General features: G+C 36.1%; 1 protein-coding gene across 2 annotated transcripts in view; it reads left to right on the forward strand.

Moving 5' to 3' along the window:
- POF1B (POF1B actin binding protein) overlaps positions 1–15,891 on the forward strand; it is a 101,346-nt gene that overhangs the window by 78,026 nt on the left and 7,429 nt on the right. For both annotated transcript variants that reach the window (XM_061409561.1, XM_061409562.1), the window contains 6 exons: positions 6,133–6,225; positions 7,060–7,173; positions 8,007–8,159; positions 8,709–8,828; positions 10,184–10,312; positions 11,122–11,204. In XM_061409561.1, the coding sequence (XP_061265545.1) occupies positions 6,133–6,225; positions 7,060–7,173; positions 8,007–8,159; positions 8,709–8,828; positions 10,184–10,312; positions 11,122–11,204 (692 nt within the window). The remainder of the gene's footprint in view (positions 1–6,132; positions 6,226–7,059; positions 7,174–8,006; positions 8,160–8,708; positions 8,829–10,183; positions 10,313–11,121; positions 11,205–15,891) is intronic.

The raw sequence follows: 15,891 nt of genomic DNA on the forward strand, positions 1-15,891 counted from the left end.
TTATAGTATTTCCTGACTATCCTTTTCACATCTGCAGGGTCTGTTTTCTTCTCTCCTATTTAATTTCTGACACTAGTGATTTGTGTCTTCTGTTTTTGTTGTTAGTTTTGTTGGAGGTTTATCAATTTCATTGATTTTTTTGAAAAAACTATATTTTAGTTTTATTGATCTCTATTCTTTCCATTTACATTTCCATTGATTTTTTTATTTTTTCCTCTTATCTATATTATTTCCTTCCTTTGCTTGCTTTTGTTTATTTTGCTTTTCTTTGTCTAGTTTCCTCATATGGGAATTTAGATGATTAATTTCACACCTTTTATATTTTCTAGTGTAAGCATTTAGTGCTATAAATATCCTCGCAGCATAGCTTTAGTGTGCCCCACAAGTTATGATATGTATTTTCATTTTCATTCAATTTTATGTATTTTTATCTCCTTTTATTATCTGTTTTGAATGGTGGATTATTAATGTTTAGAAGTGTATTGTTTAGTTTCCAAGTGTGTAGAGATTTTCCTATTGTCATTCTGTTATTCATTTCTAGTTTGATTCCACAATGGTAAGAAAATATACTTGATATGAGATGAATTTTCTTGAAACGGTTAAGTTTAGTTTTATAGTCAAGGATACGGTCTATTTTGGGTATATGTTCCATGGGAACATGAAAGGAACATGTATCTGTCGTTGGATAAGGTATTCTGTAAATGCTGATTACATCCTTTGGTTGATGATATTGTTGAATTGTTATATTCTCTTGCTCATTTTCTGTTAAGTAGTTCTATCAGTTGCTGAGAAAGGAGTGTAAAAGTGTTTAGTTGTAGCTGTGGATTTGTCTGTTTCTCCTTTCCGTTCTATTAGTTTTTGTTTGATATGTTTTGCAACTCTTTTGTTTGGTGCATAGACATTTAGGAAAGCTATATCTTCTTGGTGGATTGACTCTTATTCTGTAATGTCCCTCTGTGTCCCTGGTAATTTTCTTTGCTCTAAAGTCATTTTTTTTTCTTTTCTTTATTTTATTTTTTAAAGTATAAATTTATTTATTTTAATTGGAGGTTAATTACTTTACAATATTGTATTGGTTTTACCATATGTCAACATGAATCCACCACAGGTATACATGTGTTCCCCATCTTGAACCCCCCTCCCTCCTCCCTCCCTGTACCATCCCTCTGGGTCATCCCAGTGCACCAGCCCCAAGCGTCCAGTATCATGAATCAAACCTGGACTGGCAACTCATTTCATATATGATATTATACATGTTTCAATGCCATTCTCCCAAATCTCCCCACCCTCTCCTTCTCCCACAGAGTCCAAAAGACTGTTCTATACATCTGTGTCTATAAAGTCATTTTTATCTAATGTCAATATAGCCCTCCTGCTTTTTTTTTTTTTTTCCTCCTGCTTTCTTTTAAGGCTTGCATGATATATCTTTTACTTTCATCATATATATATATATTTTAAATTTCATTATCTTTGAAATGAGTTTCTTGTAGAAAACACATAGGTTATGTTTTTTTTTTTTTATCACTCTGTCAAGTCAATCTCTATCTTTTAACTGGTGTGTTTATATCAAGTTGTAATTATTGGTATGTTAGGGCTAGACCTGCCATTGTGTTTTCTGTTCATTCTGTCTTTTGTTTCTTTGTTTTCTTTGTCTTGTTTTCATGTAGATTACTTAAGTGTATTTTAGAATTCCATTTTGACTTATCTCTAGTGCTTTTGAGTGTGTCATTTTGTATGACTTTTTTAGTGGTCACTATATTATATATCCATAACTTATCCCCATGTATTCAGTTCAGTTCAGTTGCTCAGTTGTATCCGACTCTTTGTGACCCCATGAATCACAGCACGCCAGGCCTCCCTGTCCATCACAAACTACCGGAGTTCACTCAGACTCACATCCATCAAGTCAGTGATGCCATCCAGCCATCTCATCCTCTGTAGTCCCCTTCTCCTCCTGCCCCCAATCCCTCCCAGCATCAGAGTCTTTTCTAATGAGTCAACTCTTTGCATGAGGTGGTCAAAGTACTGGAGTTTCAGCTTTAGCATCATTCCTTCCAAAGAAATCCCAGGGCTGATTTCCTTCAGAATGGACTGGTTGGATCTCCTTGCAGTCTAAGGGACTCTCAAGAGTCTTCTCCAACACCACAGTTCAAAAGCATCAATTCTTCGGTGCTCAGCTTTCTTCACAGTCCAACTCTCACATCCATACATGACCACAGGAAAAACCATAGCCTTGACTAGATGGACCACTGTTGGCAAAGTAATGTCTCTGCTTTTCAATATGCTATCCAAGTTGGTCATAACTTTTCTTCCAAGGAGTAAGCGTCTTTTAATTTCATGGCTGCAGTCACCATCTGCAGTGATTTTGGGGCCAAAAAAAAAAAAAAAAAAAGTCTGCCACTGTTTCCACTGTTTTCCCATCTATTTCCCATGAAGTGATGGGACCAGATGCCATGATCTTCGTTTTCTGAATGTTGAGTTTTAAGCCAACTTTTTCACTCTCCTCTTTCACCTTCATCAAGAGGCTTTTTAGTTCCTTTTCGCTTTCTGCGATAAGGGTGGTGTCATCTGCATATCTGAGGTTATTGATATTTCTCCCGGCAATCTTGTTTCCAGCTTGTGCTTCTTCCAGCCCAGCTTTTCTCATAATGTACTCTGCATATAAGTTAAATAAGCAGGGTTACAATATACAGCCTTGACGTACTCCTTTTCCTATTTGGAACCGGTCTGTCGTTCCATGTCCAGTTCTAACTGTTGCTTCCTGACCTGCATACAGATTTCTCAAGAGGCAGATCAGGTGGTCTGGTATTCCCATCTCTTTCAGAATTTTCCACAGTTTATTGTGATCCACACAGTCAAAGGTTTTGGCAGTCAACAAAGCAGAAGTAGATGTTTTTCTGGAACTCTCTTGCTTTTTGGATGATCCAGCAGATGTTGGCAATTTGATCTCTGGTTCCTCTGCCTTTTCTAAAACCAGCTTGAGCATCTGGAAGTTCACGGTTCACATATTGCTGAAGCCTGGCTTGGAGAATTTTGAGCATTACTTTACTAGCATGTGAGATGAGTGCAATTGTGCGGTAGTTTGATCATTCTTTGGCATTGTCTTTCTTTGGAATTGGAATGAAAACTGACCTTTTCCAGTCCTGTGGCCACTGCTGAGTTTTCCAAATTTGCAACATTTTATTGGTATCAGTTAACTACATAAAGTTTTTCTTCTTTCATCTTTCTTTTAGCCTCCATATTTATGACTTTTAAAGTATTTTCTCTAAGTACATTGAAAGCCACGTCAAACATTATAATTTTTATGGCTTGAATCATCAAATTTAATTTTGAAAATGCAAAAAAGGAAGGAAAACCTACTGTATTTACCCATATTTTTGCTTACTGTGTTACTTCTTCCCTCTTGATAGTCCAAGTGATTGAAAGTCACTCAGTCGTGTCTGACTCTTTGCAACCCCATGGACTGTATGTAGCCTGCCAGGTTCCTCAGTCCATGGAATTCTCCAGGCCACAATACTGGAGTGGGTAGCTGATCCCTTCTCCAGGGGATCTTTCCAACCCTGGGATCGAACCCAGGTCTCCCACATTGCAGGTGGATTCTTTGCCATCTGAGCCACCAGGGTCCAAATTCCTTCTATCTTTTCCTTTCTCTTCAGAAAACTTCCTTCAACCATTCTTTTAGTATAGGTCTGCTAGTGAAAAATTATTTTTCTTTTCATCTAAAACTGTGATTTCCCCCTCATTCCTAAAGGTTTTTTTTTTTTTTTTTTTTTTCTCCATTGGATACAGAATTTTTAGTTGGCAATTCTCTTGTTTCATCACTTAAAAAACATTCTGGCTTCTATGGTTTCTCATGAGAAATCGACTGTCATTGGAATTGCTATTCCCAATAGTTAAGGTTTCTTTGCTGCTGTTAAGATTTTAAAATTTATCTTCAGTTTTAACCAGTTTGGCTGATAAGTCCAGGAATGGATTTCTTTGGATTTATCCTGCTTGAGGTTTTCTCAACTTTTTGAATGTGTATGTTTGGTTTTTTGCTAATTTGGAGGCATTTTCAGCCATTATTTTTTCATATACTTTTCCAGCTTCACCTTCTTTCTTTTCCCCTTCTAGGATTCTGATGACATAAATGTTAGATATATGTTATACTCCCATTGGACATTGAGGCTCTGTTCAATCTTCTAATCTATTCTCTCTCTGATGTTCAGAATTAAGTATTTTTTTGTTGTTCTATCTTCAAGTTCACTTATTCTTTGCTGTATCTTTTCCATTATGCTTTTTAGTCCATCCATTGAGCTTTTTTTTTTTTTAAATATATTTAAGTTATTGCCCTTTTAGGTTCTAAAATTTCCATTTAGTTACTCTTAATTTGTTTTCTCAGATTTTCAGTTGTGTTGCTGAGACTTTCTATTTTTTGTTATAAATCTTTGCAAATTCTTATTGAAACATTTTTAAGATGGCTATTTTAAAATCCTTGTCAGATATTTCTAACATTTTTGGTATTTTGATGTTGGCATGTATTAACTCTTTTTTATCAAGTTGAGATTTTCCTGTTCTAAGAATAAGTGATTTTTTTATTGACACCTGGAGATTTTGATTATGTTATGACTTCTTATTTTGATCAAATCTTCTTTTGTAGCAGGCCTCCTCTGATACTGAGAAACAGAGGAAGTGGGGCGACTGCTTATTACTGCCAGGTGGGAATGAAAGTCCAGGTTCCCTACTCTGCTTCTGTTGACATTGGTTGGGGGAGTATCTCATTGTTCTTCCTGGGCAGGGATAAGGAATTGTAGGTTCCTACTGATAACACCCTGGTTTGGATGGGAAAGAGTGTTGTGGTAATGTTCCCCTCTTGGCCTCTACAGACACTGTAAGGTGAGTAGCTTCACTTCTGTTGGACAATGATGAGACTTGACTCTTCACTGAAAGTGAAAGTGAAGTCGCTCAGTCATGTCCAACTCTTTGTGACTCCAATGGACTGTAGCCTATCAGGCTCCTCCGTCCATGGGATTTTCCAGGCAAGAGTGCTGGAGTGGATTGCCATTTCCTTCTCCAGGGGATCTTCTCAACCCAGGAATCGAACCCAGGTCTCCCACATTGCAGGCAGACGCTTTACTGTCTGAGTCACCAAGAATTCGCTAATTCCAATTAGGTGACTAAGCAGGGAGACTGAAGGAGAGATAGTCTAATTTCCCTTCTTGGCTTTTAATGCTTTGGGTAGAGTAGAATATAGTTGCATTTTTTTTCTGTGATGTTTGGCTGAAGTAGAGTGGTTATTATCTAAATGCTATCTGCCTTGCTAGGCTGCCCTTTTTATGGTCCTTTGGCTAGAGAGAGCAGGCTTTCCTAGGGACTTTTTTTGTCCATATCTCTGGTGTTCTTGGATTACTGATTTCCCCAACATTACTCTGATAAATGAAGCAAAAAGAAAGCCTAGGAAATCACTTCTGTATTTTTCCATAGCTCAATGTTCTAAACCAGACTTCATTCTTTTTTTCACCTTTCAGAGTCTTTTTATGTATGTTTTATACATAAATTCCAGGGCTTTCAGTTATACTTAGCAAAAAGAATAGAGAAAAGTATTTGTGCTCCATCCATTCAAAAACAGAAGTTGCCTGTTTTAAAATCATTTTTCTCTGAAGAAATGAGTTTAACCTAGTGAAAGGATTTTTCTCCCTCTTTAAAATTTGAGATATTTTTATATTTCAAGCTTAAACTTAATTTTTATTATATTATTCTCAACTCAGCCAAAATCAATTCATTTGGCAGCACACTTAGGGAGATGCAACTTATTATTTGAAGATTGACTGTCTCATCTTTTTTAATCTTTAGAGAAAAAAAGTAAATTTGAGAATTTGCTGATATATTTCTATCATGAAAAAGGTGATACTTCATCATGGAAAAAAGAGACCCTTTTCAAATAACATAGCTATGATCTCTTCAGGAATATTCCTTGGATTACTTATGCATGTTATTGACCAAATGCCCTGCATCACTATTCTAATATTGCCATATTAAAAATGAAGTTGTGAATAAGTTTGCTTGTAGAGCAGAAAAATTAGATTACTATTACTTACATTGCCTGTTTTAAATGCTAGTAAAAATAAATCATCAATCGTTTTCTTCCCCCAGATGAGGGATATGTCTGCTAAATCTCTCCGACTCGTGCTGTCCACATTCAGCAACATACGGGAAGAGCTTGGACATCTTCAGAATGACTTGACAGTAACATTTATTTTGATTTTTCTTTCCAAAGATTTTCTAGTTCTTAGCTTCCTAACATATAAATCAAAGCATTCAGTCTGCCTTTTAAAAATGTAATACAATAATATTGTGCTCACCCAGATATAGTTATTTTCTTGCAACAGTTAATTGGGGTTGGAGGAGAGAAGTAAAGAGCTGTCCAGTGTGAAAATGAAAGAAACTTGGGTGCACACTTATTATTTAGTTTACCACTAAGGTAATTTAATGCTTAAAGCCAGGGAGTAGTTTGTAAAATTAGAATAATCTGACTCATTGATTGGGAACTTCCCCTTTTCTGTAATAATAAAGCATACTTTGAAGTTTTTTTGAATGCTTGAAAACTTCCAAGAACTAACATTTTCTGATTTTTTTTTAATTGGTGTTTTTCATGACATCAGCTAGTTATATTCAGAAGACTTTCCATACAGTGAATTACTCCTTGAGGACTTTGGAGTGGGTTTTTTTGTTTTTGGGTTCTGATGAATACATTCAGACTCTTAATTTGAAAATTCACAACCTGCTGGGATTAACAAGGAGTCTTTGTGGATGTAAGAAAAAAATGTTAAATAATCAGAAGGTTCTGCTTCATTGCACTTAGGATTCATCAATTCATCAAAATGTCTATCAATGCAGGTTTTAAAGTTTCAGTCATTTTGTATCCCATATTTTGATTAACTTTTAGAATTCCATTTTATTAAACAACTGCAAATGAAATAAGTGCTTATTTAAACATTTCAATGAAAACAGATCTTTGTATTATGTAACTGTTGACAAGTTTCTGTAATTCTGAGTCATAACAAATAATTTTGGTTCTAGTCACTGGAAAATGATAAGATAAGACTTGAGAAAGACTTGGCATTCAAAGAAACTCAAATAAAAGAGTATGAAGAACTCTTGGCATCAGTGAGAGCTGATAATCGCCAACAGCAGGTAATTGACATTTTCATTGATAATAAATTAGATTGATAGTTTTTCATATGCACAGTTAGCACACTGGATTTATGAGATATAATCCAATTAAAATATGATGAAATAATTTGTTCATATGAGAATTGAGAGGCCTTGGGTATTTCCAGTTACTGAAGTCCTGTCAGAAAAAAAAAAATATATATATATATATATATTAATATATATATATAATATATATCTCTCTTAAGTATTTTAGATATGAAGTATAAACAATTCACAATTTTCTATGCTGTTAGGTGACAAAAACTGTATAAATATTGAATATCTAAGTTCAATCAATCATTTGGTCTACTAGTGTATTGCTAAAAAGGTTTTTGTAGATCTTAACACGTTTGTGCAATGAGTAATTGAATGAATGAACTCTAAAAGTTTTCTATAGATATCTGAGCAGAGATGATTCTTTGGAAATCATAGTAAATCTCTAGGGCTGATCCACTCCTAAAATTTGCTCCTGTGACAATCCCACATTTTGATTGAGTTTCCAATTGTTACATAATCAGGCATAGGGTTATTTTGGTACCTACTGGAAGGTAGGCTATCATATTGCCAAGGAGTAGCAAGAGTTTGCTAAATTGGTACACTGAAAATTCATCTAATCTCGATTCCTTCTCACTCAAGAAGGTAAGTGAGAGTAATATCTTTCATAGCTGACTTAACTTACCATTTAAGGATAAATATATAAGCAAACTGGGCATGGAAAAATATTTGCTTTGTTTCATTGAATTAATCAACTAAAAGCACTCTCTCCTAAAAAGTAAAATCCATTTGTCTTATTTATTATGTATTCTTTACAGCAAGGATGTCAAGACTCCACCTCAAAATGCCAAGCATTGGAAGAAGACAATCTCTCTCTTCGACATACGCTATCAGACGTAGAATATAGACTAAAAGAGTTGGAATACTGTAAGCGTAATTTAGAGCAAGAGAATAAAAATCTGAGAATACAGGTATTCAAATTTTGTTTTAAGCATGTGCTATTGCCTTAATTATACCATTGGTTATATATACATCTATGTGCTGTGCTAAGTTGCTACAGTCATGTCTGACTCTTTGCGACTCTATAGACCATAGTTCCCCCAGGCTCCTCTGTCCATGGGATTCTCCAGACAAGAATACTGAAGTGGATTGCCATGCCCTCCTCCAAGGGATCCTCCTGACCCAGGGATTGAACCTGTGTCTTTTAGCCTGCACTGGCAGGCGGGTTCTTTACTACTAGTGCCACCTGGGAAGCCCATATGTGTGTGTGTGTGTGTGTGTTTGTGTGTGTGTATCCAATTCAATGCGAGAAAATACATAGACTGCTTTCTCATGATTTCACATGCAGTTACGTCTTAACTCACTGCCATTTCAGCTGTATAATGAACTTCCAAAAAAATCCGTCTGATTGTTTCAATGTTTTGTTTAATTATGTGTTTTTTATCTATCAATGTTTTGTAATATCATATGCATTTCCTTCATAACAGTCTAATTACAGAAAATTATTTTGCCTTGTGTAGGTTTCTGAGACTTGCACAGGCCCGATGCTGCAGGCTAAAATGGATGAGATTGGCAACCATTACATGGAAGTGGTAAAAAACTTAAGAATGGAGAAAGACAGAGAGATCTGCAAACTAAGGGTATGTAGATCCTACACTGCATAAATGTACAGGTCAGCACAGACTTTCTAATAAGATAATGTTATTTTCAAGTTTAAAGCTACAAACAAAAATCAACTGAAGGTAGACTGATAGGAGTATGTTGTAGAACTTTTTGTTAAATACGTATCATTGTGTAAAGAATACTGTTAAATTGTTTTTTTTTTTAATTTAGCTTCATCTTTTCTAGGAAAGAAAAAATGTTAAGTTGGGGTTGTTGGTTTTTTAATTTTGATTAATTTATTTGGTGATGGGGGAGAGGGAACATTTTATGATCCTACCTGAAGTTTGCTCTATGCAGGCAAGAATAACTTTCAAGATTGTCCAGTGAAGCCACATTTGAATTCATAAAAATCTTTCTTTGACTTTGAGGGGGTGATACATAGCAAGAGCTTTGTCAAGTGCAAGGATAAAACTGTTGAATTATGTACCTGTAATTGGCATCAAAATCAAAGTGATATTTGTGAGAATAATTGTACATTGCCTTATTTTGTCATTCTAGGTCAAACTGACTAACCCTTAAGTTACTGATACAATTACAATAGTAATTACAATTACTAATTGTAGTTATATAACTCAAATATTTTAATATAAAAATTGACCACATAGTTTTTTTTTGCAAATATAATGTATAGTCTTTACCAAAAATCAAAATGAAACAAAATAGAATTTGTTCAAAAGGAAATCAACTTTTCTTGCAGATTTCCTCCACTGGTTTCTTTTCCATCAGAATGTTACTAATAACACTTTAACATAACAGTCATCTGTGCATACATAATACAGTAAAGAAGGAAATGAACAGGATTTGGAGTCAGAAGACCTGTCATGGAGTTGCAGCTGTGTTGCTTACTAGCTGTTGCTCCTTTGTATGGTTTAACATCTCTGGACCTCATTTACCTGTTTTGTAAATAAGGTTTATAATAACACTTATCTCAGAGGGCTGCTGTGAGCACTGAGAGAAGTTATGCAGGAGGAATATGTTGTTAAGTGCAAATCATGATATAATATTAGTTACTGACTTTTCCTTAATTAGTATTTGAAGGAATATAAAGTACCTGTTTTCTTAGCTTTATTTTAATTCTGTTGCCTAGGATTTTTACTTACATAATGCCTAAGCCTAAATAGTAAAGTCAACTTTAAAAAGTGAGAAATTCCTAATTGGTATTTCAATTTGTATTCAACATTCATAAAACTTCAAATGTTTATAACTATTGGTATTTTACTCTTCATTTCATAACTAGCTTTATGACTTTCTGCCACTTAACCTCTTTGGAACTCAGTTATCCATTTTGTTAAATGAGAATTATAATAGTTCTAAGTTCTTTTTAAATCCTTAGACTCAATTAAATCAGTACCAAAAAGATGTTTCAAGAAGAGAAGGAAGCTGCAATGATTTTCAATTCAAGATTCATGAACTGACAAGTTTGCTGGAAGAGAAAGATTCCCTTATAAAGCGTCAGTCAGAGGTAACAGAGAAGGGGTCAAGGTGGAGAGGAACCATACAACTCAGCCATGTGGGATAAATAAGTTCCACAAACTAAGAAAAGACATATTTCCAAGACTTAATTTATTCATAAAGAAGAATGTGAATGACTATGAAGAAGTAAAAGGCTCTATTTCAGGAGAAATAATTCAAAGGAAAGATAGAATTGAAGCAAAAAATATTATGCTTTTAATATTTTTAAAATGTTGATTTTCTACTTCATTAGCAATGAAACTTCCAATAAGACTGAGTTTCTTCAGTAAGGGACTTTGTTATATTCCTTTCTATGAGTATAGTATATAGCCCAAGTTCTGTTATAAAATAGGTACTGAAGGAACAAAGTATCCAAAATAGTGGTTAATATCGTATTGCTGTTATTGAACAAATGGTACTTGTAGTAATGTTCAGTAATAGATTATCTTTTAGGAAACAATATCTGTTCCCATATTGCAGTTTCAATGCTTTTCTGCTATAGTTATACTTTTTAATCTTTTGCCACAGAAATTTTCACATATTCACCTTGAGAATCATGCCCATTCTATCTCATGTTATCCCTTAAGTACAGAAATCCTATACCAGTTAGTGGATTCTTGCAGAGACTTATAATGTAACTTAATTAGGTATCATGAAGCAAGATTATATGGAATTCAACAAGTAGGATTGGAATATTCTTACCTCAAGGCTAAAAAGGAAGGGAAAAATTATTCTTAGAACCTTGTTAAATGATCAGAAATACCTCTTACCTCATGTTTGTACTGTTTTCAAATGGTTATATTGTCTTTTATTTCTAAGGAACTCTCAAAGTTGAGACAAGAAATATATTCATCTCATAACCAACCCTCCAGTGGTGGAAGGACAACTATTACAACTAAAAAGTAATGTTATTTTTAATGAAATTTGGATATGATTTTGGTTATGTTATAATCCAAGTTGTAGCATGTTTACTTGATATATACACCCCTAGACAGAAGTTGATGTTTTCTGCTGGCCAGTAATTCTACTGAGGAATGAATGTTCACAAAAAGACGATAAAATTCAACAGCACACTTTCACTGTATTTAATGCATTAAATACAATGAAAGTAAAAAGCAAATAATTCATTGTTTAACCAACCATATTAGTCAGGACTCTTTCAGTTGTACATGCCAGAAACGCAGCTTAAACTGGGAATTGGTTAATCCACTTAACTGGGATTGCTTGTTGTCCAAATGGATTTGTGTGATCAAAATATGTCTTCAGAAATCTGTCTTTATCTTTTGGCTCTGTTCTTTTTATTTTTTTTTTTTATTTTTTTTTTTATTCTTCCAATTTTATTTTATTTTTAAACTTTACATAATTGTATTAGTTTTGCCAAATATCAAAATGAATCCGCCACAGGTATACATGTGTTCCCCATCCCGAACCCTCCTCCCTCCTCCCTCCCCATACCATCCCTCTGGGCCGTCCCAGTGCACCAGCCCCAAGCATCCAGCATCATGCATCGAACCTGGACTGGCAACTCGTTTCCTACATGATATTTTACATGTTTCATTGCCATTCTCCCACATCTTCCCACCCTCTCCCTCTCCCACAGAGTCCATAAGACTGTTCTATACATCAGTGTCTCTTTTGCTGTCTCGTACACCGGGTTATTGTTACCATCTTTCTAAATTCCATATATATGCGTTAGTATACTGTATTTATGTTTTTCCTTCTGGCTTACTTCACTCTGTATAATAGGCTCCAGTTTCATCCACCTCATTAGAACTGATTCAAATGTATTCTTTTTAATGGCTGAGTAATACTCCATTGTGTATATGTACCACAGCTTTCTTATCCATTCATCTGCTGATGGACATCTAGGTTGCTTCCACGTCTTGGCTATTATAAACAGTGCTGCGATGAACATTGGGGTACACGTGTCTCTTTCCCTTCTGGTTTCCTCAGTGTGTATGCCCAGCAGTGGGGTTGCTGGATTGGCTCTGTTCTTTCCTGCATAGACATCATTATTCTTAGGCAGCATCTCTTCTTATGTAATCAATATGACCATAACTTACATTGCAAAATCAAATAGAAAGTGACTCTTTATGAATACATTCAGCAACAATCAACTTTGGATATTTCATATAAATGGAATAATGCAAAATGTAATCTTTGGAAACCGAAATCTTTCACTTTGCATGTTTTCAAGATTCATCTGTGGTTTAGCATGTGTCAGTATTTCATTGATTTTTGTTACTAAATAGTATTCCATTTTATGGATGTATATACCATTTTATTTATCCATTCATCAATTGATGGAAATTTGGGCTGTTTTCAGTTTTGAACAATGCTATTGTAAATATCTGTGTTCAAATTTGTGTATAAATATGTGTTCACTTCTTTTAAGTATATACCTAGGAGTAGAATTGCTGAGCACATAGTAACTCTGTTTAACTTTTTGGAGAACTCCTAAATTTTTCCAAAGCAGCTGCACCACTTTATACCTGTTAGCATTTGCCTTATATATTGAGTTGCTCCTATATTGGGTGCATAAATATATACAATTGTTATGTCTTCTTGGATTGATCCCTTGATCATTTTGTAGTGTTCTTCCTTGTCTCTTGTAACAGTTTTATTTTAAAGTCTATTTTGTCTGATATGAATGTTGCTACTCCAGCTTTCTTTTGATTTCCATTTTCATGGACCATTTTTTTCTACTCCCTCACTTTCAGTCTGTATGTGTCCCTAGGTATGAGGTGAGTCTCTTGTAGACAGTATATACATGAGTCTTGTTTTTGTATCCATTCAGTCAGTCTATGTCTTTTGGTTGGAGCATTTAATCCATTTACATCTAAGGTAATTATCAACTTTTATGTTCCTATTGATATTTTATAAATTGTTTTGGGTTTGTTTTGTAGGTCTTTTCTCCCTTCCTTTCCTCTTTTGTTCTCTTCTCTTGTGTTTCTTGCCTAGAAAGTTTCCTTTAGCATTTGTTGCAAAGCTGGTTTGGTGGTGCTGAATTCTTTTAGCTTTTGTTTGTCTGTGAAGCTTTTGATTTCTCTGTTGGGTCTGAATCAGACCCTTTCTGGGTAGAGTATTCTTGGTTGTAGGTTTTTTCCCCCTTTCATTACAAATATATCCTGCCACTCTCTTCTGGCCTGCAGAGTTTCTGCTGAAAAATCTGCTGATAACCTTATGGGGATTCCTTTATATGTCGTTTGTTACTTTCACCTTGTTTATTTGAATATTTTTTCTTTGTATTTAATTTGTTTGTTTGATTAATATGTGTCTCGGTGTGTTCTTCCTTGGGTGTATCCCATATGTGACTCTGCACTTCCTGGGCTTGGGTGACTATGTCCTTTCCCATGTTAGCGAAGTTTTCAACTATAATCTCTTCCAATATTTTCTCAGGCCCTTTCTCTTTTTCTTCCAGAACCCTTTTAATTCAAATGTCAGTGCATTTAATGTTGTCCCAAATGTCTCTGAGACTGTCCTAATTTCTTTTCATTCTTTTTTCTTTGCTTTGTGGCAGAGATTTTCACCATTCTGTCTTCCAGGTCACTTATCTGTTTTTACGCCTCAGTTACTCTGCTATTTTTTCCTTCCAGTGTATTTATTTCAGTTCTTGTCTTGTTCATCTATGTTTATTTGTTTTTTAGTTCTTCTAGGTCTTTGGTAAACATTTTTTGCATCTTCTTGATCTCTGCCCCCATTCTTTTTCCGAGATCTTGGGACATCTTTACTATCATTATTACTCCAAATTCTATTTTAGATAGATTGCTTGTCTCCTCTTCATTTAGTTGTTTTTGTAGAAGTTTATCTTGCTTCTTCATCTGTAACATATTTCTTTGTCATCTCATTTTGTCACTTACTGTTTATGGTCTCCTTCCCACAGTCTGCATGATCATGGTTCCTCTTGCTTCTGGTGTCTGCTTCCTTGTGGGTGAGGTTGGTCCAGAGGCTTGTTCCATTATCCCCTTGATAGGGTGATCAGAGCTTGCCCTACATGTTGCGTGTCCTAGATATTGCTATTTGGTTGTCACTGCCCTGTCAGGGGTGGGGTCTCTTCCCTAGTTGTCAGAGTAGAGACCCCCAGATCTGTTTCTTAGCTGTGTTTCTGATCTGTGGTATAAGATAGATAGGATTGAAGCACTCCCACTGGGAGAAAAGCCACTGAGTATTCCTCCTCTGGAGGTGTTCACCTGTCAATGTGCTCTGTTGTGTCCCCTTTTGCCTGAGCCTACAAAGTACAATATTGTTGGTGGTGTTCTTGGTCCCACCTTAACTGTGGGCATGCAAGCAACTGGCCCTGGTGACTCTTAGGCATTGTTTTCATCAGGCCATTGGCTCAGATCCACTGAAGTCAGGTCCTAGGACTGCATCAGCTATGCACCTGGACCCACCATGGGAACTACAGAGACAGCTCATATTCTGGTCTGCCCCAACCTTCACATGTACATGCCCACAAAGCCCACAGCTGCTAAGTTAGACCCCTCCCAGCTACAAGAACACTTGTCCTTTCAGATGTTTCACATGCACTGAATTTAGGAAGCTATCAGTGGATATGTAACTGAAGTTTTCACAGCTGCTAAGAGAGATTTCACCACTTCTTCCTTAGTCACACATCCCCTGGTTTCAGCCCCTTTGGGCAGATTTCCTAGTAGGGGGAGCTATCTGTGTCCTCCTAGGACAGCATAGGCAGGTCCTGACTCCCACTGATGGATTTTTTAGAGAAGCAAGTTTACCTATACACTCCCAGGACAATGGGACAGCTCCTGGAACTCACTCATGGATTTCCTAGTAGCAAGAGCTATCCATGCTCTCCTGGGACAGCAGGGCAGTTCCAGCATCTGCCTGCAGGTCTGGAAGAGGTGGCCAGTGTCTGCCTCTGGAGCCCAAGATGGTGATGGTGACCCATGCCAGTCCCCAGGCCTCCTCTAGGCAGTGTACTGTGCCTGGGAGCACTCACAGGCAAAGAAGCTCTTACGGTGGTCCCACCCCTCTCCTCATGTGCCTCCCAGTAATGGTGCCTTCTTTCTCTGGTGGGCTCAGGCTTCTTCCTAGTACACCTAAACCTAGTTAGGTGTAGTTTCCACACCTAACCCTGGTCCTCTCCCTGAGATTGAGCTCTGAAATCTGAACTTCAGCACCCAAGCCCCCCTCTCACTGACAGAAGAGTGTCTCAAGTTGGAGAACATAGATTGGCAGTGCTGACCCTCTGTGTAGGTTACTTTTGCCTTCCACAAACCTGTTGCTGCTCTCTCCCTCTTAGGCTCCAAAAGTCTCCCTCTGTCCAGTATGATCTTTCCACTGGTGAGGAGACTTCTCAAGGTGTGGGAAACTTTCTTCCTTCACAGCTCCCTCCCAATGGTGCAGGCCTCATCCTGATTTCTTCTTTTTCTTTTAGTCCTACCCAATTATGCAGAGGGTTTTTATTAAGTCTTTTTTGGGGATATCTGAGGTCTTCTGTGACTGTTCTTTTGTCATCATACCCCTTTTTATGTTTTCAAGACAAAAGATTTCTCTTTAAATTTTTAAAAATTGTGATATAAACGTATAACATTATTTTAGTTTTGGATATACAACACAGTGGTTCACTAT

Source organism: Bos javanicus, chromosome X, assembly GCF_032452875.1.
Source record: "Bos javanicus breed banteng chromosome X, ARS-OSU_banteng_1.0, whole genome shotgun sequence".
NCBI classification, from domain to species: Eukaryota; Metazoa; Chordata; class Mammalia; order Artiodactyla; family Bovidae; genus Bos; species Bos javanicus.